The 26,678-nt window shown below is 44.5% G+C and overlaps 2 protein-coding genes across 15 annotated transcripts in view; both read right to left on the bottom strand.

The window, feature by feature from the left end:
• POMT1 (protein O-mannosyltransferase 1) overlaps nucleotides 1-16,824 on the bottom strand; it is a 30,224-nt gene extending 13,400 nt beyond the window's left edge. Inside the window, exons 1-12 of one of the 4 annotated variants that reach the window (XM_081180079.1) lie at nucleotides 16,755-16,824; nucleotides 14,524-14,668; nucleotides 13,647-13,753; nucleotides 12,754-12,804; nucleotides 10,966-11,112; nucleotides 9,510-9,621; nucleotides 7,279-7,344; nucleotides 5,755-5,848; nucleotides 4,770-4,925; nucleotides 3,898-4,028; nucleotides 2,738-2,833; nucleotides 822-914 (exon numbers count right to left, since the gene is read on the bottom strand). In XM_081180079.1, the coding sequence (XP_081036205.1) occupies nucleotides 822-914; nucleotides 2,738-2,833; nucleotides 3,898-4,028; nucleotides 4,770-4,925; nucleotides 5,755-5,848; nucleotides 7,279-7,344; nucleotides 9,510-9,621; nucleotides 10,966-11,112; nucleotides 12,754-12,804; nucleotides 13,647-13,753; nucleotides 14,524-14,645 (1,175 nt within the window). In that variant the 5' untranslated portion in view covers nucleotides 14,646-14,668; nucleotides 16,755-16,824. Of the gene's footprint in view, nucleotides 1-821; nucleotides 915-2,737; nucleotides 2,834-3,897; nucleotides 4,029-4,769; nucleotides 4,926-5,754; nucleotides 5,849-6,546; nucleotides 7,225-7,278; nucleotides 7,345-9,509; nucleotides 9,622-10,965; nucleotides 11,113-12,753; nucleotides 12,805-13,646; nucleotides 13,754-14,523; nucleotides 14,669-16,623; nucleotides 16,729-16,754 lie in introns of those variants that run through there. The other 3 variants (XM_081180078.1, XM_081180080.1, XM_081180081.1) reach the window with 3 other exon arrangements.
• A 3,752-nt stretch (nucleotides 16,825-20,576) lies between these two features.
• PRRC2B (proline rich coiled-coil 2B) overlaps nucleotides 20,577-26,678 on the bottom strand; it is a gene marked incomplete at its 3' end in the record, with an annotated part of 69,453 nt that continues 63,351 nt past the window's right edge. For 7 of the 11 annotated variants that reach the window (XM_081180064.1, XM_081180056.1, XM_081180062.1 and 4 more), the window contains 2 exons: nucleotides 25,676-25,757; nucleotides 20,577-24,307 (listed from right to left, as the gene is read on the bottom strand). In XM_081180064.1, the coding sequence (XP_081036190.1) occupies nucleotides 24,164-24,307; nucleotides 25,676-25,757 (226 nt within the window). Of the gene's footprint in view, nucleotides 24,308-25,675; nucleotides 25,758-26,035; nucleotides 26,098-26,678 lie in introns of all 11 variants that reach the window. The other 4 variants (XM_081180067.1, XM_081180057.1, XM_081180066.1 and 1 more) reach the window with 2 other exon arrangements.

Here is a 26,678-nt window from a genome sequence, read left to right as displayed (position 1 = left end):
TAAGAGACCAAAGGTTCATTGAGGACTAGGGGAAATTTGTGGAACATCTGGAAAATATAAGTGAAGGACAGATAACGCTAGCGGGATTTAAAAGAGCACTGTGAAAAATGTAGGAATATTGTCTAAAGAGAAATGGAAGTAAGGAGTCAAATAATGTCAATATAAAGTATGAAATGCGTAATTTAAAAAATGACTATGGATGATTTGTGGAGAAGCTGCAGGAAGTCCTAAAGAAAGTAATTTGTGATAATAAGATGTAGAATTTTATTTTTTATTTTGTTTTGGTGTAAATTAATAAAAATTATGTTTGAAAAAAATAAATGCTGGTTTTGACCTTTAAGCTCCCTTCATGGCTTAGGAGCTGGTTACCTGAAGGCCATCTGTCTCTTTATGTACAGAACTTGCTTTCATCAAGATTTAGTGGTGGCTCCCAACTTGGATGGCTTTAAAGGGGGAGTTGACAAATTCACGGAGGATAAGGATACGAGTGACAAGCAGCCACCATGGCTATATTCTAACCTCTATTGTTGCAGTAAGTATGGTTCTGGATACCAGTTGCCAGGAATCAAGATGCTTTTGCCCTGATGCAATAGCTAAGCTCTTCTTATCAAGTAGAATCATGGGGACTCAACCTGCAACCGTGGCATTGTCAGCACAGCACTCTAACCAGCTGAGCTATGTTCTTGTTTACCTGCACATGCCTGTGAGATCTCTCCTCTTTTTAAAATGCTGGATGTCTACTGTAAATTACCATCTGAACAAAGCTTAATCATTGCAGCTGGGGGCAGAAGCAACCTTGCTGAGAGCCAAGGGCTACTTACGTGTTGAGGTAGCGAGTTGTGATCCCGTGAACAAGCTGCACAATGCTGCCGTGGCGCACAGGGCGAGGGGGGTTGCTCACCACCAGCTGCTGCCTGTTTTGAGAGATGTGCAAAGATGATACAGGGGGAGTTAGAAGGCCTGGAAATACCAAACTGGAGCAGGTCCCAGTAATTAGTCATGAAAGAGGTAAGTGAAAGGTTCAAGAAAAGAAAGAGAAAACCAGACCTATGGGAAAAAAAACCTCAGCCAGCCCCTGCCTGCCTATCTTTTTACTCACAACCAGCTCAGGAAGTGGTTCTGCCTGTCAGCTTCCTCCTCCTTGATCTCCGTATTGCCCCTTGCAGAGGATGAAGTAAAGGTAAAGGGACCCCTGACCATTAGGTCCAGGCGTGGCTGACTCTGGGGTTGCGGCGCTCATCTCGCTTTATTGGCCGAGAGAGCCGGCATACAGCTTCCGGGTCATGTGGCCAGCATGACTAAGCCGCTTCTGGCAAACCAGAGCAGCGCACGGAAATGCCGTTTACCTTCCCGCCGGAGTGGTACCTATTTATCTACTTGCACTTTGACGTGCTTTCAAACTGCTAGATTGGCAGGAGATGGGACCGAGCAACGGGAGCTCACCCCGCCGTGGGGATTCAAATCGCCGACCTTCCGATCGGCAAGTCCTAGGCTCTGTGGTTTAACCCACAGCACCACCCGTGTCCCTAGAGGATGGGCTCTGCCTGTCATTTGCTCTGCCGCAATCTACTGTTCAGCTCCCTTAATTCCTCCCTATGAGTCCCAGTGGGCACCAGCCACCACTGGAGTCAAGCAGTGCTGCAGTCAGCTTGGGACTCAAGTACCTGTTGGTGGGACTCAAGTACCTGTTGGTGGTGGTGCTGGATGCTGCCTGGTTGGCATTGACCAGCGACAGCATCTTTTCATTTTTAGAATGAGGTACACCTGCCTCCCTATTAACATTCAGGAGGGATTCAAAAACTCTCACCATTTGATGGCTGAAAGGATATTGTTTCCAGGCAGCTTTGAAATTAGTAGCTGTGAGAGTAGGTAATTTTTAAAAATATTTCAAAATGTTTCAGCTATGTTTTTATTTTACAATTTGGGAGGAAGGGTAGGATGTACATGGGATAAATACAAGAAAGTAATAAAGACATCTAAGAGAACTGGTAATCGAAATGAAGCTCAAAATAACTGGTGGTTTTACAAATATCAGAGAGCAGTAGAAGCACCACCACCACCATCATCATCATCATCATCATCATCATCATCATCATCATCACTACTGATTCATTACTCACCTTTCACCCTAAGGTTCCAGGGCAGGTTGCAACAATTTTAAATACAACATTAAAAACAGTTTAAAACCAATTTGACAATCATAAAAATAGGGTGGGTCCTAAAAATATCTATCCCAGGTGTCAAAGGCCAGGGTAAAAGAGGTGCTCCTTCAACATTTGCCAAAAACTGTATAGTGAAAGTGCCAGGCACACCTCTGTGGAAGGAGTGGGGATTCCACAACTGAGGGGCTGCCACAGAGAAGGCCCTTTCCTGGGTCACCACTCCAAGCTTCTGAGTGAGGCAAAACTACCATGAGAGCCCCTCTGTGGATCGCAACATGAGGTGCTGGCCACTCTCAACCCATTAGATAATATCTACAATTTCAATTTATAAACACACCTGGTGTGATCCTTGTGCTTAAAAAACAAAAACAAAAAACCCCAAATCAAAATAAATCTTGTAACCCCCATGCCCATGCCCATCCCAGTTGAGTTTTGTAAAAATGCATAAAGCAATATCTATGGTTTTTTTCCTCTCTTGCATAGTTTGGAAAGGTTGCTCAGAAAGAGAATGCAGCTCTGGGCCTGAAAAGAGGGCTTCCCACCCCCCTTTTTTAGAGAAGTGTCTGTTTACTTACATCCCAGGGTCCTTCACGATCCACCAGTTGTTGACGTCCTTGAAAGGGTAGCAGGTGACTTGCTGCTGGTGGGAGCTTCCACGGCCGTTTTCATACCTAGGGATAAAGAATGGAACTTGTGGGAAAGATTCACTCCCAAAGCATCACATGCATCAGGCAATAATTCAGGAGTTAAGAACATAAGAACAGTTTTGCCAGATCAGACCACCCTCCTGTTGTCACAGTGGCCAACCAGACACCTGTGAAAAACCCACAAGCAGGAACTGGGCACATGAGCTGCCTCCCTTCCTGTGATTTCCTGCAACTAGTATTCCGAGGCATGATTGCCTCTGATTTGGATACTGGGAGTATATCTCAATCAACAGCCCAGCAGGGGGGGAAACCCCTCACTGCATTTAAAAAGCTGGCTTGCTCTGCTGGTGGGGGTAGTCGTCACAATTTCTGAAGTTCCTAAATTCCTGTGGATTATACAGAATAGGAGCAAGGGATCTGGTGCCCTTCAGATGTAGCTGGACTCCAACACCAATCAGCCTCCAGCCAGCATGGCTAATTGTCAGGGTTGATAGGAGTTGTAGTCCAGCAACACCTGGAAATCAAGGATACCCCATCCCCTGATCTAACAATTAGCATTATCTGCAAGAGACAGAATAATGCTTCTATTTAGAAGAGACATTCCTCCATGGAAAGAGGGAGGTATCTCTCCTTAGTTAAGGCTGGGGAATCTGGGAGATCTCCAGATGTTAGTGGGCTCCAGCTCCCATCAGCCCCTGCAGTCAGCATGGCCAATGGTATGGGGATGATGGGAACTGTAGTTCAGCAACACAACCTGATGACCTCAAACTATTGTTAGACTCCAACTCCCAAAAGCCCCTGCAGCCAGCATGGGCAACTGTCAGGAGTGATGGGAGTTGTAGTCCACTAAAAGCAGGAAAGTCCCCATCCCTACTACCCACAGTGCAAAAGAAACCTATACCATGGCTGCAAAACTCACAAGTCCGGAGGCAGCTTGTTCAACCCAAAGGCCATTTTGGAAATTCAATGAAGCAAAAAATCTCACTAAGGTATTGCTCCAGATATTAAAGTAGTTAAGAGACACCAAAGTCAGACACAATGTCCTCTGTGTCACCCTGACCTAGGGCAAAGTATCTCTCCTCTCTCACCTGATAGGGTAAGTATTCTTGTGAGAATGCAGCCAGCAGGGCATGGGTTTCCCCAGGATGTTGCGCAAGGTGATCTGGGAGCCATATGCCACCTCCAGAGGCTGGCCTTGCGTGATCCGAGCGAGACCACCCTAGAAAGAGCCGCAAAACGCGGAGAACAAATGGAAACACCTGATTTTAATGTTGTCCTTTGCTATGCCCAAGTACACATCAGAATCTAAGTAGCCTCTGTTTGGGAAGGGCAGCAGCTCAGTGACAGAGCATCTGCTTTGCATTCAGAAGATACCTGGTTCAATCTTCAATGGCATCTCCAGATAGGGGTGGGAATGTCCCCTGCCTCAAATGCTGGAGAACTGCTGCCAGTCAGTGTAGAAAACAACTGAGCTAGATAGACCAATGGTCTGACTTGGTATAGGGAAGCTTCCCATGCTTTAGGGGAAGGGCTGTAGCTCAGTGTCAGTAGACAACATGCCCCACGTTTATCACCCAGAAAGGCTGGGAGAAACTGTTGTCTGAAATACAGTAGAGACAATGCTGAACTAGTTGGATCAATACTGAGCTAGAAGGAACAACTGTCTCTCTCAGTATAAGGCACATTCCTATGCTCCTATGCATTTCATGAATATGTTCAATGGTTGAATCATTTGGGACTGAACTCATTTAAAACATAGCTCAGGATCCAGAAATGGTTGCATAGTTAACAGGGCTCTCAAAAACTCCAACAAGCTGATTTTCCAGCAAAACAGACAATGCCAATAAAAGCACGTGAACAACAATTATTTTATTTACAAATTTATATCTTAGTGCATTCTTTCTGAAACAGAACCCCCCCCCCCGCCTCTGCAGCCCCTGCCCCATCTCCCATTCCTTACCTCCAAACTCGCTTGGAAAGCACTGCTCATGATCTGGTCATGTGGCCCTGAGCGATACAGCAAAGCCAAGTGGATGTAGAAGAAAGATAGGTATGTGGCTACTGGGAGGATCACGAGGGCCAGACCTCTGGCTAGCAAGTGGCACAGCAGGGACATCTAGGAGGAAAGAGGAAACACCCCCCCTAAAAAAGGTTGCTTTTCACACCTAGAAACAAGAATGGACAACTCAGAAGAGCCCTATGGGATGTGACTGAAGGCCTCATTCCAGCTTCCTGTTTCCCACAGTCAATGATATGCCTCCAGTACATGCACAGGCTGGGCGGGAAGGCAATAGCCCCTCTCCCATTTCTGTTCTGCAGTAACTGGAGTCTGGAGTTAATACCAGCGGCCATGGATAGCCTTATCCTACATGAATTTGTTGCTTTTAATTATTTACTTGTGCTTTTATTTTGCATTTTACTCTGAACCGCCCTGAGATCTTGTGAGCAGTATATAAATTTTAATAAATAAATAAGTCAAATCTCATTTTGAGGCTGTGAAAGCTGGTGGTCATTGCGACACAGGATGGATTTGGTTCCCTGAGTGAATTTCTTTCCAAAGTGGCCCTGGAAACTTTAACAAGTGTGTGTGTGTGTGTGTGTGTGTGTGTGTGTGTGTGTGTGTGTTTAAAATCACAATGCTGTTCATGGTTTCTGTCATGTTTTGTATAACTGTTGCTTTAAATTATGTGTTGTTTTAACACTTTGATGCCTGCTCTCCTTGAGTTCCTTTGGAAGAAAGGTCAGGATACAAATTTAATAAATAAAAATTAAATTTATTCATTTGATTTGATAAATAAATAAAAATAGCTCCAACCTTCCATGGCCATTGACTATACTGACTGAGGCTGATGGGAGTTATAGTTCAACTACATTTGGAGGCCTCCATGTTGGCTATTCCTGTTCTAAAGGCGGGCAACGCATACACAAGGCACTTTGCTACTTACATTGGGCAAGTTCTGGTCACCGATCAGTTGCCAGGAGTGGACTCCTGCAATGGCCAAAAGCAGGATGTACGTGAAGAGGCCCATATATTTCACCCTGTGAATGCAGCAATCAATCAATAAATAGCAATGAAACCACTCAGACCTACCAAAATGTAAATTATTTAAAATGTGTGAAATGTTCCCAAACAGAGCAGAGCTGAATTCAGACCTTTTAAAGGCCACTGACCATCTAAGATTAAAGTCCAACAGAACCGTCTCCTGCATAACTCCCTGGAAAATGAATGAAGATGTATGCAAGAACATTTCTTGACATTTGTCATGCTCCTGTCTGTTCAGGAAGAGTACTTGAATTTGTGCCAAATTAGTCCCACAGGCAGCAATCTAGGATATGCTTCAGTTACCTGTCTCTTCAATATGAACAGCTAGAAATTAAGGTACTTGCAACTGTGCCTCAGGCTGGGGAACAGCTCCATGAAAAAGGGAAACAGTTGTGTTTGCACATAGAACTAAGCTATGGTTTAGCATTACAAAGAGGAGACTTAGGCTTGTGTGCAACCATCCCAACCTCCAACTCTGCCACAAGGGATGTTTAAAAGCTTCTGCTTCTGCTTTGTTGTTGTTGTTGTTTAGTTGTGTCCGACTCTTCGTGACCCCATTGACCAGAGCACACCAGGCACTCCTGTCTTCCACTGCCTCCTGCAATTTGGTCACAGCTTTATAAAGCTTCTGCTTTAGACTAACCTAAAACCTAAACTGAACCCAGGCATAGATGTCAATAGAGTATGTTATTACATTGTAGTAAAATAATGTTGATCCATTCCAAGAAATCCTGTAGCATGTTACCTATCAATTGCATACAAAAAGCAAAGTTATGGGGGGGCTCTGTCAAAGGAATCATTGAATACACTGCCAAAGCTTCAACTATCTGTGATGTGGCCTCTCCATAAGCAATCGTTTATAAAGCTGGCTTGTTTTCAATAATGGTGGTTAAGATTAGGCACAGTTTAGAGAGCAGATGTAATGTTAAACTGTGCTTGATCTAAAATATAATTGGAAACTTGCTGAGGTCCCAGAAGAGAGACAGCGTGTGAGCACAAGGTTTATAATAGATTGTTCTCCTAACATTAAATGAGGCCACTGTTTGCCTTCCAAATGGGTTAGAAAACCTTTCTTTTTTTATCAGGCCACTGACATTTCTCCATAAAGGAATCTGCCCCATCCCCCTCTCCCCAATTTTTAATGGCCAATGTATTTTCTAGTTATTGTTTTCTGTTTTTATTGCCTTTACATTATTTTAATTCCTCATCCTGCTCTTGTAAGCTGCTTTATAAAGAAATGCTGTAAAATTGGCACATAAATATTTAACAAAAAACAAACAAAGCAAAGCAAAACACACAACCATAAATAAGGAATTCAGGAATCATCACGAGGCAGGAAATTTAAGATAAACCCTACTCAGAACAACTTGGGAGAGAATTATTGTACAATAGAAAAAGGAGACAGAGGAAAAAAATGAATGCTTACCCAATTGCACAGGAGCAACAAAGTCCTGTTAGCAAGAGCCAGAACCACCATCTTGCGGAAAAGGGGCTCGAATAAGAAAGACAACATTAAAACACACACATACATATAAATATATAATAGGCAAACAGTTAAACCCATCACAATTAAGTGCTTCTGAATAAGTGCTTGATGAAATGCAAACGTCTGTGGCTGCTATGCAATTTTGGGCACTCTGACTAATATCAGCTCTCCTGGACCACCACTGAGTGGCAAAGCATCTGCATTGGGTGCAGAAGGTCCTGAGTTCAATACCCAGCATTTCCAGGTAAGGCTAGGAATGTCCCCAGTGAAGAATTCCCCACTGCTGCCAGGCAGCACAGACAATACTGAGCTAAAAGGGTCGAAGGTGTGACTTTGTATGAGGCTGCTTCCTATATTCTTGGAAAGGGCAATAGCTCAGTGGAAGAGCATCTGCTTTGCATGCAGAAGGTTCAATCCTGGCTGGCATCTCCTGGTATATTATTATTATGATTATTATTTTCATTTCTATACCACTTTATATTTTTAAGGGGGGTGGATCTCAAAGCGGTTTACAACCTACCTTAAAACACCAAAGGAAACAATACAGAATAAAACATTACTGAAGCAAGTCAAGTATACACTCAAAACAATATAATTAACAGGAAACTAAAATAAAAAAAATCCTTCCAGTAGCACCTTAAAGACCAACTAAGTTAGTTCTTGGTATGAGCTTTCGTGTGCATGCACACTTCTTCAGATACACTGAAACAGAAGTTGCCAGATCCTTCTATATAGTGAGAAGGTGGGGAGGGGTATTACTCAGAAGGGTGGTGGGAATGGGAGATTGGCAGATAGCTGAGATGAGCCTGTTGACGACTCTTAACGACTGTAATAGGTCTTACAGGAAAAGGCAAGGGGTGAGAAGGTGAGAAATGGCTTAGTCATGTATAATGAGATAAGAATCCAATGTCTCTGTTCAGACCAGGTCTCCATGGTTTTAAGTTTGGTAATGAATTGCAATTCAGCAGCTTCTCTTTCTAGTCTATTTCTGAAATTCCTTTGTAGTAAAACAGCTACTTTGAGATCCTGTATAGAATGTCCTGGGAGATTGAAGTGTTCTCCTACTGGTTTCTCTGTTTTGTGATTCTAAAATATTACCTTAAAAGATTTCAAAACAAAACATTACAAAAGATGTCAATCACACAGAATAGAATCATAAAGATGGAAGGGACCCCAAGGGTCATCAAGTCCAACTCCCTGCAATGCAAGAATCTCAGCCAGATCATGCATGCCAGGTTCCTCCTTTAACGCAGCAAAGTCAACCCCAACATTTTTTTTATCTTAAGCATTGCTAAAGGAAGTCAGATATAAAATACACATTTAAAACAGCGTAATTAGCAAGTGAACAAAATAATTATTATCATAAGCATAGAACATATCTGCTGCTGTTGCTGCTGCCATCCTGCCATTGCTGGTTCATGGCAGGCAGCGGCTGTGGAAGCTCAGGCTCAGTGACCTGGGTCTCCATGAAGAGACAGCCAAGATGGTCTCCTGGAGAGTTGCTGCCAGTCGTTGTAGGCAGTAGATGGACCTAAGGTCTGTCTCAGTGTAAAGCAGCTCCTTATGTTCCTAGTCTAGCTTGCACACCCAGCATGGTCTACATAGGTGTCAGTCATGTGCATCAGACAAACACAGGCACAGTGGCCAAGTGGGCAATGAAGGCCAGGATATACTTTTTTAAGAAATAAGTTAGAGACAGAAGTAAGTAAATACATCCTCAGGCTAGAAATCTGACTGGATGAATAAAATGAATTTGAGTGTTAATTCAGTCCCTCCACACCCCTCCAGTCAATGATCAGGCACCACACAGAACCCTCCTAAGCAAGGCAAGATATCCATTGCTATATATTTATTTATATGCAACAGCAATTAGCACAAATTAAAAACCTCAAGATGTGCACGCCGGCCCAGTTTGCATCAGTGTGTCCCAGCTTATGAAGCCAAGATATGCACCAGCTTCACTTTGCTCTTCTCTTTGCCAGGGAAAGGAACTAGGAATCCACAGCTACTCTTTGCTTTCACAATTGGCTTAAAAAATCCCATCTAACTCAGAAAGCTTCAACCAAAGTCTTCACTTTTTCTGGTTGGATCTGCCAACAATGGTCACTATATGTCTCACTGTCAAATTATTTTACTTTATATACTGAAAAGAATTCTGTGCCACCTTTTACCTTTGCTTCTGCAAGTTGTAGAACTTCAGATAAGATAAAACTGCCAGCAGGATGAAAAAGATTAAAATGGACTCCAGTAGCATCAGCCTGGACTGAGTGATCAGGGAGTTCTCTGTTAGGAAATGAGGAGGAAGTGAGAACACCTTAGCTGGAATAAAAATGATTGACCCTCACTCAAAAGTGGTGAAAACAAGTCAAAATGTGTCTTTAAATCTGGGGAAACAAAGCATTCCAAGAACCCGATGCTCTAAACTGGACAACATGATGCCCTCCAGATGTTGTTGGACTCCAATTCCCATGATCCTCCACCACTGGCCATGCTACCTGGAGCTGATGGGAGTTGGAGACCAACAACATCTGGAAGGTATGTCATTGGCTACCCTTGCTCTAAACACACAGTGCACAAATTGTTAGGGTATCCCAAATATAGAACACCCTCTAAAGACATGTTTGCCTGATGATCAGGCAGCAGGAAAACACTGGCCATTTGCTAATCTCATTCAGTGGGATTTGACGGTCATATTCAAAGAAATAAAAAGCTTTTCTTGGAACTATTTGCACTGGGACACTCCTGCATACCTTCCTCATAGAGGACAACTCAGTAGTATGCACTTTCCTTACATTATTTCAAGAGGAGTCAATGTGATGTACAATTCCTGTCATCCCAAACTACTGGCCATGCTGGGGCTGATGGGGGATGCAGTAATCTGCCTTACACGCAGATGATCCTAGCTTCAATCCCCGGCATCTCCAGGTAGAGCTGGGAATTATCCTGTGCCTGAAACCATGGAGAGCTGCTGCCAGTCCACGTAGACAGTACTGAGCTACATGAATCAAAGGTCTGGCTCAGCAGGAGGCACCTCCCTATGCTTCAGAACCAGTCTAGAACAGAGGCTGCAGTGTCAGATTAGGACCTGGAAGACCAAGGTTCATATCCCCCACTCAGCCATGAAGCTCACTGGGTGACCTTGGCCCAGTCACTGCCTCTCAGCCTAACCTACCTGATAGGGTTGTTGCAAGGATTAAATGAGGAGGGGGAGAACTATGTACACCACTTTGAGCTCCTTGGAGATAAAGGCGGAATATAAATAAATAAATAAATAAATAAATAATAAATACCATGTGGGCTACCCTTGTTTACGACTGTAGCTTGCATAAAGAAATCAAAGCTCTGTGAAAACCTACTAGTTTGAGCATGAGTAAAGAGCTCTGAGCATAAACAAAGAGTGGTAGAGCATCTGCTTTGCATGCAGAAGGTTCCGGGTTCAATCTCTGGCATCTCCAGGTAGGGCAGCTTGAAATTCTGGAGAGCTGCTGCCAGTCAATGTAGACAACACTGAGCTACATGGACCAAACGGTCTGACTCTGTATAAGGCAGCTTACAAAGTATGCATACTTTCTAGGGATAGTGACCAGCACCCAATAAAGAGAATAGCTGAAGGGGGAAATTCCTTACCCAGCAGAAACAGCAGGGCAGCTCCAAAAGCAACAAAGTGTGAGTAATGCAGTTCCACAAGGATCTGGTATGCCAGAGGAACACACAAGGCGCCAGCCAAGGCTGGTAGCAGACGCAGGGCCCAAACTGGCACAGTGGGATTGTATTCTGAAACAGAACAGGACACAAGCAAGAGTCAGGAATTACTGAGCACCACATGGCCATCTGCCTCCCCCTTGGCCTGACACCTTCCAGATGGATTGGACAGCAGTCACCACCATCCCCAGCTAACACAGCTGCTTTTGGACCACAACTCCCACCATCCCCAGTTAGTGGTGCAAGGGCTGATGGGAATGCAACTGTGCTGGTTGGGGGTCATTTATTTATTTCATAAAATCCATATACCACATAGTTACAAACAACAACTGCTTGAGGTTTACAAAAAGAATAAAACAATAACACTATCGATAAAACAGTTAAAAATAGTTTTTTGAAACATTCAAAGAATAATTAAAATGATTAGCTAAAAACAGATTTAAATTTACATTAGTATTCTACATATCTAGTTAATGGAACTTGCAGGTGTCAACATCTGGAAGAAACTGGGTTGTTGGGGAAGGGTGTGCTAAAAAGAACAAGCTTAAACTTCATACCTAGTATTTTGGGCTATATCCAATGCTGGTCCTACTCAGAGCACAGCCATGGAAGTTGCTGCTCCCGAGTTAGTCACACCCATCAATTTCAGTGGTTTTACTGATACTGCATACAACTCACTGCCTTTTGCTCACAATTAGAACTGAACAGAAAGGTTCCCTTCCTGAGATATCTCTGTCACTGAGCTCTCCTTCACTTGAGGTTTTTAAACAGAGGTTAGATGGCTGTCTGTCAGGGATTCATGAGTTGTGATTCCTGCATTGTGGGGGGTTGGACAAGATGACCCTTGAGCTCTCTTCCAACCCTATTATGCTATATCTAGTTGCAGATAGGTAGTCGTGTTGGTCTGCCATAGTCAAAATAAAAAAAATTCCTTCCAGTAGCACCTTAAAGACCAACTAAGTTAGTTCTTGGTATGAGCTTTCGTGTGCATGCACACTTCTTCAGATACACAGTGTATCTGAAGAAGTGTATCTTCAGTGTATCTGAAGAAGTGTGCATGCACACAAAAGCTCATACCAAGAACTAACTTAGTTGGTCTTTAAGGTGATGCTATATCTACATCCAGCTCCCATTCAAGAGTGCCTGCAGGTGAGCTGCTTTGGAAGCACACCTGAAAGACGTGCATCTTCCTCCACCATATCTGAGGGATGTGTCAGCAGCTGTTCTTCTGGTTCAGTGCAGAAACATTTTTAAAAAATCAACTAGCTACTCCAGAAGCAGTTCCACCCCCTTCTCAGAGCCAGGCTGCACAGAGTGTTGATTAACTGGAACATGTCAATCATGAAGCAACTTCCCCCTCATGCTTTCAAAATTAGGCTGTGCACAATCCTAGTGAGGCCCTTATGTCAACCAGGAGATAACCCTGGCCTCTTATCAGAGTATATTTCAAAGTTTAAAAGAACAGTTGTCGGAGGCTGCAAGGGGTGGGGGAGAAGGAAAAGATGTACTGAGGAAAAGAGGCTGAGGGGTGGGAGAACAAAACTTTTCGACAACTGGAAGAAACAACCCCATACCTGTTCCTCTTTCAGGTGTGTCTGTTGGTAACTCAAACGAAAAAGCTATTGCTTTCTTTTTTGAGATGTACCCTTCCACAAAAGGAATTAACTTCCAGCTAGCTCAGACATACTATGATGAACCAGATACACCTCTTACCTGCACCAATTCTGTTCCACAGGAAATTGCCATCAAATCCACCCAAGTAACCTAAAATGGAAGGGAGGAAAGAGGATTTCAGCCACACACACATATACAAAGTTTACAATCCTGAAAATACTTATGCTAGGGAAACAATGGTACTTGCTTTTGATGCATAAGAGGGCACTATTAAAGAGCGTGTATAAGTCACTGGGTGTTTGGTGTAAAATTGTGTAAAGTGGCAATTCAACAGAGCCCAAACTATTTTAGAATCAAACAGATCAGTCATATATATCAGTATATTGGTTTCCATGCAAGTTCTCTCTCTCTCTCATATTATTCATAACAAAGGGAACTCTTTTCTAGAAACTGGGTATATAGATATAGATGGTTTGGATTCACTGGTTGGTGTTCTGCTTTTTTGTTTTATGAAGAGCAGTAGAAGCAGCACATGGAGAGGTATGGATCAAAAGAATATTAAGAAAATAAAACGGGCCCTGCTGGATCGGGCCAGTAGCCCAACTAGTCCAGCAGACTGTCCTCACAGTGGCTAACCAGTTGGCCCCACAGGAAACCTGCAAGCAGGACCAGGGTGCAACAGCACTCCTCCCACCTGCAATATTCAGAGGCGTGTTGCCTCCATCACAATGGCTAGTAACCCTTGATAGCCTTATCCTCCATGGTTTGTTTAATCCTTCTTCAAAGACATCCAAACTGATGGACATCACTACATTTCATGGGAGCAAATTTCATAGTTCAATTATGCATGGTGTTAAAGAGGTCCCTCCCCTTTCATCCATTCTAAATCTTCCATCAGCTAGCTTCTAAACCTGTAATGCTGTTCCCTTGCGCTGAACCTTCATAACTATTTTTCTTATGGCAAAGGAGAAATGAATGAGATTCATCCCTACCTCCGAAGGCCAGAAGCAGGTGACCAAATGGTGGGCCACTGTCATCCACAAAGAAGATCCGCTTCATATAGAGAGAGAGGAACTGGCCATAGTAAACTTCGTCAAAGCTGAAAGGCCACAAGCAAGCAGAAAGCACATGAACTTCTCAGTAGCTGGTCAAGGAACCGGGTTGCCAGTGTGAATGACTGTGGGTTTTGAAGCAATCTCAGCAAAGGACAACAAATTTGCTGGCAGGAGGCTCCAGGCTCAATCTCTGGTATCTCCAGGTAGGGTTGAGAGAGACTCATGTTTAAACCCTGGGCAGCTGCTGCCAGTTAGTATGCACAGTAACTGAGCTAGATGGACCAATGGTCTGACTTGGTACAGGGCAGCTTACTATGTTTTAGGAAGGGCAGTAGCTCAGTAATTGTTTGCTTTGCATCTACAAAGCCCTAGGTTCATTCCCCGGCATCTCCAGGTAGTGATGGGAGAGACTCCCATCTGAAATACAGCAGACACACTGCTGAGCTAGATGAATCAGTGGTCTGACATATAATAAGGCAACCTCCTATGTAACGTTCTATTTGACTGGGTAGGCTGCAAATTGCAAAGAGGAAGAAAATCCTGGAGAAGATGGAAGGTGGGGCAGTGTAACCTAGGCTGCAGATTTAGGATGTCATTATTAAAGGATAGCAAACCGCCTGTTATCCAGTTGATTTATTTTCTTTATTCACTCAGTAAAATATGTTTAGTCTGCCTTTCAACTTCAGTGGTGGCCTCCACAGAATGTGACACGGTGTTCTTACACAAAGGGCAAAACAAAACAACTGAGTTGGATCTTGGGGTGCAGAACCACTGTCATTAAAAATATATATAAACAGCCAAAGAATTCACTTACACCACAGCACGAGGGTAGGACAGGGCCCACAACCGGCTTAATAATCCCACCACAGTCAAAACCACCAGATTCATGTTGATCTGCACGGAAAATACAATTGGGTGCTTCAGGAATTCTAGCATCTTGTCTGGCAGTTTTGTCAAGTCTAAAAGTAAAGAGAACTGTTGTCATTATTTAAAAGAATATCGTTCCAGAAGGGGGAGTGGCCGAGTGGGGAACCTCAAGTCCAAGGACCAAATGCAGCCCTTGAAGCTTGTCTTCCTGGTCTCAGGATTTATCCAAGTCACACCTCCTCTCCAGGTCACATTTCATTTCACCATCCCTGCTCTGTAACCCCCTTGGGTGTTTTGGCCTTACTAGAATACGTCCTTGAAAAGTGATGCCTCTTTCTTGCCCAGATGTGTGTGTGTGTGTGTGTGTGTGTGTGGAAACCTATGCTTTTCCATGAGTCACAGCCTCCGGACTGTCCACCCATAAAAGCAGCTTACTAGAAAAAGGCAGATATGAAGGAGGCATCTGTGAATGGATGCTTTGGGCTCACCTTTCAATTCATTCAATCTGTAATCCATAAGCATCACTTAATTCAGTGGGCTCACTCTTTAGTAAATATGCACAGGAGTGCACCCAAACCCTTTGATTGATAAAATAGTATTTTATGGTGCACAGAGTTTGGAAAATTGGGTAACAGTGATCTAGATGGACTACTGGTTAGACTCTGAAGGCAGCTTTGTATCTCTGACATCATCATCTTCTCCCTTATTTTTTCAGCCCAGGTCATTCTTTTTATACTGAGTAGGCCCTCCTGAAATTAAATTAGTCATGCCATTCATTTCAATGGGTCTACTATGACCATAGCTATCAACCTTCCCTTTTTTTTTGCAGGAAATTCCCTTATTCCAGCCCCGTTTCCCGCTGCTTCCCCGGATTGTTAGATATCCCGTAGACCAGTGTTTCCCAAACGTTTTTGGGCAACGGCACACCTGTGTACTAAAAAAAAATCTCGCGGCACACCACCATTAAAGCCCCGCCCCGTGACGTCAGCGCGCAGCGTCACGCCGGGAGGGACGCACAAAAGTGAACGTTTTTTCCCTCGGCAGCTCCTCTCAGCTGCGCTCAATCCGCCTCGGAGCGCAGGAGCGATGCCTCTCTCTGGCTCTCCCTCCGCGCAGGCTGAGGGAGGGAGGGAGGGGCGCGTGTGACCCGTCTCTGCTGGGAGACCAAACCCAGCGAGACAGAGTCGCGCGGAGGCGCCCAGGCAGCGCTGCCGGCTGCGAGGAGGAGCGCCAGGCAGCAGCAGGAGGCGCGGCCTCTCCTCGCCGCCCCCGCCCCGCCTCTCGCCGCCCGACTCGCCCGCCTCCCTCCAGGCATCTCGCGGCACACCAGCCGGTGTCTCACGGCACACTCGTGTGCCGGGGAACACCGGTTGGGAAACACTGCCGTAGACTGTCCCCGGGACAGATGAGGCTGCTGATCCCTTATTTTCGAGGCTGCTTATCTCTTATTTTCAAATCTGAAAGTTGACAGCTATGACTATGACTAACACAGGATATAGTATACAGTCCACACACACAAACACCCCAACAGGTGCATATTTTATGCAAATTTATGGCCCTAAGCAAAAGACACCTCCTACTTCAGGGTTTCCCAAACTTGGGTCTCCAGCTGTTTTTGGACTGTAATTCACATCATCCCTGACCATTGGTCCTACTAGTTTAGGATGATGGGAGTTGTGGTCTCAAAACAGCTGGAGACCCAACTTTGGAAAACCCTTCCCTTACTTCTCTGTTTCCTCAGCATCAAATATATTCTGCAGCCGGACAAGGAGGCTCCACTTAAATCTTTCCTCTTCCCTGAATTGGCCTCATCCTTATGTCCCCCTCCCAGATTAACCTCCCTTTCCCCTCCACGTGCGTCGCTTTCCCCTTGTTACCCCCCACCCGCGCGCATTTTATTTTTTAAAAAACCGCATTTCTCGCCCCAGATCAGCCCCTCAGTAAAGCAGGACACGACTGTGCGCCTAAGAAAAGTCTCGTTTATATCTAAGCATCTTTTAACCCCGCCCCCAATCAAGACGAAGTATGGAAATTTAATTTCACCCACACAAAGCCAGCAAGCTGCTACCTTTTCTTCCTTCCTCTCCGCTCTTTCCCGCCCCTCACCCCCCCCCCGCGCAAGAAATGCGGCCGTCCTCCTGTCTTTACTGTACTGATGAAGCGTAGCCTGGGCCGTACCACTTTTAATAAAAGGGAGGGGGGCACGAGAGACGGCTCACTTCCATCAGGAGAGCTACCAAGGAGGACGCGAGGCAGGATGTGACGTCACCAGTATTACCCCGAAGTGGGCGGGATGAGAGGCAAAGGGCGGCTGTTTCTATAGCAACCCAGAGATACGACCTGATATGCGTTCTGCGCAGAAGTTGCGCATCTCCCAAAGATTCATGCCAACTGTAGTTTATTAGAGTAGGTGGGAATCGTTGCTCCGTTAGAGAGGAACTACAGTTCCCATGATCCTCCGGAGGGCGGGGATTCATGCTCTTTAAATGTATGGCTTGGAACTCGCCTGTAAACATTAGGGACAGATTCCCCAAGCTTGATTAAACGACTGTCGCTTGTATTTAGATCCCGTGGAAATCAATGGGGCAAATTAGTCATGACACCATCCCATTGATTTCAGTGGGGCTCAAAATAAACCCAGCTTAGGAGCTGTATCCCCAATGAAATTCTTCTCAAGAGCAGAACCACTGACATTTATCAAACGTCGAGTTTGTCATCATGTCCATCAATTTCGGTGGGTTTACTCTTCGGAAGACGCAGATTTAGGGAGCGCTGCAGGAGGCGCCGCAACAATGATCCAGAAGGGAAGGCCGAGGGAGGGTCGCCCCGAAATTTGGTGTTGCACAGGGCAGCCGTTTCCACTCTGAGGCAGTAATACTTCTGATACCAGTTCCCTGAAATTGCAGAACGGGGGTGCTCTTGTATTCCGATCTTGATCTGGTTGGCCTGAGAACAGGATACAGGTCTTTATGGTCTGGACCGGAAGGCTCTCATGATGTTCATCCCACCAGATGTAGGAAAGAGCCTGTGGAGGATGCTGAGATTCTTCAATTGCTGGGGGGTTGGACTCGATGGCCCTTGGGGTACCTTTAAACTCTACAGTTCTACTATGCAAGCATTTTGAAGCAAAATAGGGAGTGCAAAATGCCTGCTGCTGTTTGTGAGAGCTTGACAGATTAGTGGTGTGTACGATGTGCAGCCTCATATTTGCAACATGGTTTGAATAAAGAAAGTAGGGCTTGAGTCAGCACTGAGGTAACTGAGCATGTGCAGACTGCAAATGACGAAATCAGGTCTATGCAAGCATGAGCAGAGAACAAAGAAATGTAAACAGCAAAGGAATGTAATTCAGTTTTTTCTGTTTATAGAAAAGGACTGGGGTTCTCTGTTTAGAGACTGTCTCTGTCCTATTAGACTCATTCTATGGGGCTGTCCTTTGCTGCAGTAGAGAATAAACAGGGTGCCTAGCTGGGTGCCTTGCTTCTTGCGGTTGCATCTTTTTAAAAATCCTACCTGGGAACAAACACCTACATTGTGGGGGGTTGGACTAGACAACCATCAGGGTCCCTTCCAACTCCACAATTCTATTATTCTAGTTAACTTGAACAGGAGGCAGTAATGACCACCAACCAGGATGGCTTTGAAAGAGGAATGCAGAAATTCATGCAGAAGGCTTTCAAAACCTACTAGCCACGATGGTTTTGCCCTGCCTCCATGATTGGAAGGCAGTAATGCTCCTGAATACCAGTTGCTGGAAACCACCGAGGAGTGATCCTGTGCTTGGGTGCTGCTTGTGAGTTTCCCACCGACACCTGGTTGACCACTATGAGAACAAAGTGCTGGCTTAGATGGGCCACTGGCCTAATCAAGCAGGCTGTTGTGTTCTTTTAAAATTTACCTTTGGTCTGATACAGCAGAGCTCATACGGTCTGACCCACCTGTTAACCATGAACATGTGCTAATGCTGACAAGCGCACCATGGGGTTTTTTAAAGGTTTTTTTATTTAAATAAGGAGAATTCTTTCATATGGAAAGAGCTAATACAATCACATATTTGAAAGGAGAAACCATAGGAACTGAAATCAAGAAGAGGAAAGAGAGAGCTCGTTGCTGCCACCAGCCTGGCGATTTCTGTCATCAGAGACATCCAGTCCATGTTAAAAAGTTGTCCCAGAAAGGTTTTTTTTAAAGGGGGGAAAAAAACCACGTTGAACATTAAAAGATATTTTAAGTTGTCAGTTGTCATTTCAAATATATGGTCTACATGAAAAGACAAATAGAAGGAAAGGCCCAAAAAAGAAAAAAAGTTTTACTGTACAGTTTGTGAGGTTAAAAGGAGTACAATACCCTCTTTCAGAAACGACAAATGCAATTTATACAGGACAAGGGGCATGGGGTGGGTGGGGAACTTGCTGCTTAAGAAATGTCTCAACATGCCAAAGCGAGTACCACACTGCTATTGCAATTCCCACATAACTATTCAGATGGTTACATCTTGTAGAAAAAAACCACTGGACACAAGTAGGTCTTAAGTTACAAGCATACTCTATCCTAAAATAGGACCCAGACCAGTTTCATTCTTCCCACACCTATCGGTTCCACTGCTTCAAAATGATTTGTTCATCTCATTTGATGAACCATGACATTAAGATGATTCTGCTTCATCTCATGAGCTTGTTTATCCATCCACACTCCCAATGGAAAAGGAGTTGCATCTTTGCATAAAATCAGAGGCTAACCATCACCACCACCCTGCATGCAACTCAAACGAGATGTAAGGGGTCCTTGCTGGAAGTGGGGGTGCAGCTGCCAGTTTAAAACAAAGAAAAAGGAGGCAACAGCTGAGCTGCAAATCTGTTCTTTTAAAAGTATAGCAAAAGGGGAGGAGAATTACATCAGTTTGGAGCAGTCTTTCAAGAGGGGCAGAGGGAGGTATGCTTTAACACAATGAGTGGGCAGGGCCACAAACATAAATGAAATTCAGCAGGCAGAGAATTTTGTGGCTGCTGTTCTCATGCTGCGCAGGAGCTAGCCACGGATTATTCAACTTAAGGACTGCTTCACTTGAACCTGTGCAACTTCACCTTTAATTTTAGAGGGATATGCTGCAGCCTTTTCTCTGCTCCACAACTGGCCACAAACCGTGGCGTGAAAAGTAGCTAAGAACTCACAAGAGGGTTTTCAGGAGAAGGGAACCACTGCACAACGCAATGGAGGCGTAGAATCGAACACTATTTACATGTGACCGTAGCCTTAATAAAGCCTGCAGCTATGCCAGCTGGTTGGAAAACACAGTGATGCATCAGCTGCTATTGGGCTTAGAGCACGGCTGCTCCTTCTGCATCAGCCTCAGGAGCAAGACAATCCTGTCTCTGAGTGAAACATCTGCCGGAAGTAGAGGATGCATGCAGAGTCAGTTCCGGTGATAGGGGAGACTGAGACAGAGCCCAGTCTTCTCTTCTATTGAATGGCGACAAAAATTACCCAGGTTGTGGAAGAGGAGCCCACTCACAGAGGATATCTCATCCACAACTGGTTTATTTCCATGGGTCAGCTGCCAGCACTATCACCAGAACTGACAAAGTCGCTGCACAAAAATGTAAGGAGGGAAGCAGAAGGCCACAGAGGTTTTATGAATCTGCTACCTCTTTCCAAATTGGTTATTATCCCCACCTTCAGCTGAAGAATGTAGCACTGAAAGAATCAAGAGACAAATTTCAACTTCTTATTATTGATCCCCAACAGGTACTGTAAAAAACACAAAGTATATCTTTTTCTAAAGTGGAAGAAAAACAAGAAGACGTGGCAAAGAAGGGACATCATTTGCATTTTTGAAAAACAAGGGTGAAAGGGGACAGCTTTCCATGTGAAAAACAAGTCCTGTGAGCTGCAGGTAACAGTAATAATGCAAATTAAACTTGCCTGTCCCCAAAAAGAGGCAATGAAAAGTAAGAGGTTGCTTCTTGGCCTCTCCTTCACAGAGTAAATTCAGACATAATATATAAATAGAGCAGTGAAACATTTACTTCTTTTTTCACCTAGACCTACAACATCAAATACGTATAAATAAATTCTAGTGTTTTGTCTTGTTAAAAGAGGGTGACTTCCCCCACCCAATAGTAAGTACTGTATTTCTGATTAAATTTACACCAGGAGTTTCTGTGATATTTTGCATCTAGCAATAAACTCAAGCTCCACCAATGCCACCCTCCCCCTCGGCCTTGCGATTTGCAGAAGGACCATCTGAAAGTCATATACAAAAGAAAAAACAAGGTTTGTGTCTTCTTTAAAATAAAATTAAAAGGGCATCACAAGAGCGTTAAAGGTGCAAAGCAATATGCTGGTGAGAGCAGGATTTGAGTTTGTTGAAATTTAAAATCAGTCACAGCCCACCCACCCACCCCTAAAAAATCCAAGAAAGCATTTTTATAATTGCTCATGATATTTCAAAGTAGCAGAGGCATCATGCAGAAGAAGAAAAAGAGCAAGATTATTTGGGAAATATTAACGTCACTGTCTTTGAAAAGGTGGGGTGGGGACAGGGTGAGATTCAGGGGGTGAGGAAAGAACTTCTGCAACTCCAATATTACTAAACTTCAAATCACTCTAAGATGCTAGAAACATTGGGGGCAGCTCTGCCATCAAAACTAGAAACCCAAGAAATAACCCTCTTGCTCCCCAGGAATGGCAATTTTATAAATTTATTTAAAAGCACCATCTATCTCAAGCCCCTTCCACGGTTTTCTATGAAGGAAAACAAACACGCAGACACACACAAAACGGTGAAGAGGAAACATTGCCATGGCTGAGTTAAAACAAGCCTAGAAGTCAGGACTAAAGCTGTCCTATAAATGTCACGGTTTTTACCAAGCTTAAGAAATTAAAAACTCTTTTAAAAAAAGAAATCCAGGAGGGTGTTCCAAATCTTGCTAAACCTCTACCCACCACCTCTCGCAAATCCTTCTTAAATACATTCTTTGTTCAAAACATTTGTCTTTGGAACCACCAGCAGAACAACCACCAGCAGAAAAAGGCTGTTAGGACAATTTTTCAAGTTACTGTCTACAAAAGAAAGAGAAAATTTTCCTTCTCCACTCTAGTGTTTTTAACAAGACAAATCTAAACAGGAAATAAGTGGAAGCAATTAGTCCACTTGAGACCTCTAGCATCTTTTAAAAACACAAAACCAGACATGAAAATGGAATCCAGTATAATCCTGCCTTTTCAGAGCATGGCCGCTCTGCAAGTTATGAAGAGGTTACGTTTGGTAGATACTAGAGTCACCCAAGTGCTCTAAAAGTAATTATTTGCAAAAGGGTGTGTGTTTGTGTGGATATGAAAGGGGAGAAGGAAGGAGGAAGGAAATAAAATTCTCCCACACACAGCGTTTTCTTTCATTCACAAGGAATCAAGCCTTTGATCTGCTGTTGTGTGTTGTGCAGAAGGAGGCTTCTACCATTTTGCTTCAGTAGTGGGCATGCATCTCAGCTACCAAAAGAAGTCCACTGGGTGGCACTGAACGAAGTTCTAATCAGAACAGACCTACTGAAATTAGCGTGCCTAAGTTAGTCAAGTCCATCAATTTCACGAGGTCTAACTGAAAACTGTTGACACTGGAATCAACCCAATGACTCTCAACTAACTCAGATCCCAGCAAGGCAAGAACTTCCTTGTGTAGAATCTTGAGGAGACCCCCCTGCTGCAAATCTAACTGCTTCCAGAATTTTTGTTTTTAAATATAAACAAAAACACCCCAACTCCACACAGATGATGGCCAGATCGGGGTAGATCTCATGGAACAAACGTGCTGGCATTTCTGAAATGAGAGCAATGCTGGTTTTCTTGTTCTTTTCATACTGCAAGGGGCAGGCTGGAGAAGAGACAACAACTGGAGCAGCTACTGGACCTACTATAAATGCCTTTCATAATGGTTTTTACTTTTAAAGCAAGTTCTGCTTCTAGTTTAACAAATGGAACTCAAGGGAAGGGGGAGGAAATGAAGCATGTCCTAAGCCATCAAATGCCTTTACCTATCCCAAGTGTGGGGAACCTGTGGCCTTCGATATGTTGCTGACCGACAACTCCCATCAACCCCAGAAAGCATGGCCAATGGCTAGGAATGGTTATGGGAACCGTCATTCAACAACAAGGCCAAAAGTGTTCCCCACACATGATTTATCCTATATTTTACTTGAAAGGATTTTAAAGAGCCAAGGGCTAATCCCTGCCCATTGAGATCAAGCAGGCGCCTTCATTGTACTCTTTTTGGCACCTGCTAAAAACATTCGTGTTTAGACAAGCCTACCCTGATGCTTAGAAAGTTGAGGTAATTTTAATATGTTTGAGCATTTTAACCTAGGGTTAAAATAGGTTGTAATTTTGCCTCAATTTTATTGTGTTTTTTTCCACCTTTTGTAAACCGCTTTGAGGATTTTCTACAATCAAGCGGTATTTAAAGGTAAAGGTAAAGGGACCCCTGACCCTTAGGTCCAGTCATGACCGACTCTGGGGTTGCAGCGCTCATCTTGCTTTACTGGCTGAGGGAGCCAGCTTTATTGGCCGAGGAAGCTTCTGGGTCATGTGGCCAGCATGACTAAGCCGCTTCTGGCGAACCAGAGCAGCGCATGGAAACGCCATTTACCTTCCCGCCGGAGCGGTTCCTATTTATCTACTTCCACTTTGAGGTGCTTTCAAACTGCTAGGTTGGCAGGAGCAGGGACCGAGCAACGGGAGCTCACCCCGTCACGGGGATTCAAACCGCAAGCTGTATATCAATTTTATGAAATAAACAAATAAGGGCTAAGCATTGACACAGCCTCAATTTAAAAGGAGTGTAGAAAGCTCAACATATCACACAGGATCTGTTTTCCATACATCCCCTCTGCCCAAAGTGGGAGCACCCAGGTACATGATTTAGATTTGGGGGAGGGGGGGTGTCATTTTTCAGAAGGCAAAGAGTAGAAGACAAGAAGAGAAGGGAATGCAAGTGAACTTAGAAACATCCTGCTATAAAAACAAAGACACAGCATCCTGTTTTGCTTTAAAAACCTTGGAGGCCTGTTTTTTTTTTTTTTGTTATTAAAAAATAAAATAAAATCCAGCACACTCCTGATCTCGTTACCGCTCAGCTGACACAAAGAGGAGAAGGGTGGGCTCCATCCCCCCAAAAGCGGTCACTGCTATTTGCAAGTGGGAGCAAGGAAAAGGAAAGAACAAAAGCCACCAGAGCCACCAGAGTCAAGTCATTTTCGGGGAGGGGGGACAGCAGCAGCGGTACAGCAGGAATGGTTGCCTTTTGTTGTTGTCATTTGAAAGCAAGCAGGTCCACATCAAAATCCACGGCTCAAAGAACTGCTTTGTTGGGAGGAGGACTCTGACGAGACCAACGCTTCAGGCAGCTGACAGATAAGTTGCAGTAAAGCCGGGGAGGGTGGCAAGAAGTCTCAGCACAGCCGGTGGCCAGGGTGGAAAATGTGGAGTGATTTGCAGAGCCTTCTCACTCTCTCTTTCTATGGTGTGTGTGGAGTATAACAAAGCTGACTGGCATCCTGGGGCTGGGGAAGAGGGTGGGTTGGTGGCATAGTTGCTTAGGCCTTGCTCTCCTCCACTTTGACCGCCTGAGGCTTGATGGCTCCCGTGCGCACCGGTTTAATCAGACTGGCAGAAGGGGGCTCTGGAAGTTTCACCACTCCAAGGCTGCCTTTGCTTTCGTCCAGTCGCTGTTTTGCCTGCTGGGATATATGAAGGAGAGAGAGAGGCAGAATATGAAAACAAAGGAAGTAATTGGGCACCTGAGAGATCATGCTTGACCTGCAAGCACACTCAGTGCACTGAGACCCTCCAATCCCCTGCAGTGAAAATATTTGCTTAGAATATAGTGATGCGGATTAAATCAGCCTTGCAAGTCAGTCTGGCATTTTTTAATTTTTTTTAATACTAAGAGGCTAGTAGCCTGAGAGCTGCAAAGGGGGAGAAACCCCCTTCTCTGTGGCTAGCATGGAAATGCAAGCTAATTATTAAAACAACAATAATGTACACCTTCTAGCAAAGAACTGCTTTATTCTCCGTGGCCAGCATGGAAATGCCCACTCACAGAATTATTTGTTTATATGTACATTCATTATTTGGGGCAGAGTGCTCCTAACCTTCAAAAGGGTATTATTACTACTAATAACAATTTCATGTATATCTCTATTTTTCCTCCAAGTTCAAGGTAGTTATATGGTTCTCCCCTTCCTCATTTAATTCCCACCCCCCACAGCCTGGGAGGGTAGATTAGGTTGACAGGCAGTGAATGACCCAAGGCTACCCAGTGAGCTTCTTGCTTGAGGCAGGGATTTGAACTCTGGTCTCCCAACTCCTAGCCCAACACTCTAACCGCCACATCACACTGGCCCTCAGTGGACAGATGGGAGTGGAGGTGTCTCTGCCAGGAGTGGGGAGCCCTGCTGCCAAGTGGGGGAACCCACTGATAGAAAGTGCCCCCACAGCACGTGCAAGAATAGCAGGTGGAAACTATGGCTGCTGGTAGCCCCTAAACTGGCAGCTTCAGGGGTGGAATGAAGTTCTGGTATGCTACGGGACCCAGAATAACATCTGCAGCAGAAGGGTTTTGAGGTGTTGCAGGCCTTCGATCAGGAACCCTGTGAAAGTCATATCCACAACATACATATGACACACATTGAAAGAACATAGCTTCCTCCCCACAATCCTGGTAATGGCAGTTTACACTCTATAAAGTTACAATTCCCAGCACCCTTAACAAACAATAGCTCCCAGGATTCATCTGGGGAAGTCATTTGCTTTAAATGTATATGCTTTGGATGTGACCCAAGCCTCATCCACGTTCCAGGTGAAAAGAGGCAAGAGTAGGCCTTTCCCAGAATCCTCTTGGCCCAGAAAACCAGGTGACAGCAGAGAGCCAATCTCAAGCCACCAGTTTTCTGCTGCTTGCCTCACGTCCCACCTGCCCTCACCTCATTGGTCCCTGCTCACCCCTTGGCCTGACGGCCATTGTGGAGAGGAAGGTGGCAGCCACTGCGGCAGCCATTTTTGTGAGGACTACATACATACAAGGGAGCTTTTGCCTTTATCCTTACCTGCTGGATGTAATGCCCCTGCACAGAGTTCATATTGACGGCCGGTCCAGAGGGCTTCCCACTGGGGCTGGCAGAATTAGGCCTGCAGGGGGCGAAAAGAAAACACACACACGCACACAGACAGACACATACACACACACACAAAGGTTAAGACAGAGCAAGCAAAGACAGGGGGAATCACCACCTCAAAAATCAAGAATGAGCTCAGCAGGCAGGCCCCGGAGGGGGCAGTCACAATTAAAAGAGGGTTGCCTGTGGACTCCACAATTTTTTTTTTTATCCACCTCACAGATGTTCAAGTGTTTGCCAGGAGTCAGGGGCATGTTCCCCCCACCACGAGTCCTGTTTCATTTTACCTACCTCCCCACACTTCTGGAGCCCCGACATGTCCAGCACAATGCTCACCAACGATCCTTTCTCTGCTGAAATGTCAAAATTCCACCACAAAACAAAACAAAAATCAAATCAAATGCCGGCTGCCGGAACTGCGCAAATCCAGTGCCTCAGAGAGTCAAGACCCTTAATTTTATGTAACGCATCCCACAGACAAACGAAGTGCAGGAATGAAACACAGATAAACTAAACAGCCCAAAAGAGGCAAGGAAGGAGGCTCTGTGTCTCACATCCACACCGTACATTTAAAGTGCAATGATACCAAGTCACAGCTTTCCCCCAATGATTCAGGAGAGCTATTTATTAAAGCTGCTTATAGTCTTTATGATACCTTCCCCTTCATTGCCCTCACAGAGCTACAATTCTCAGAGTTACCTGGGAATAGAGATTGAGTGCTAAACCACTTTGGGAATAATAGCTTTGTGAGGAGAATTAAGGGTCTCTTAACAACTTTCAGCACCCTTAACAAACTACAACTCTCATAATTCTTTTGGGGAAGCCATGATGTTTAAAGTGGTATCATAAGGCTTTATATGCAAGCTGTGAATGTGGCTTCAGTTACGGAAATGCCTTAATCAACTCAAGAGGTTGGCATAACATTACTGAGTAA

This window comes from Podarcis bocagei (genome assembly GCF_964188305.1).
Source record: "Podarcis bocagei genome assembly, chromosome: Z".
NCBI classification, from domain to species: Eukaryota; Metazoa; Chordata; class Lepidosauria; order Squamata; family Lacertidae; genus Podarcis; species Podarcis bocagei.
Note: the sequence above shows the minus strand (reverse complement) of the source record. Positions and strands in the feature narration are given on the sequence as shown.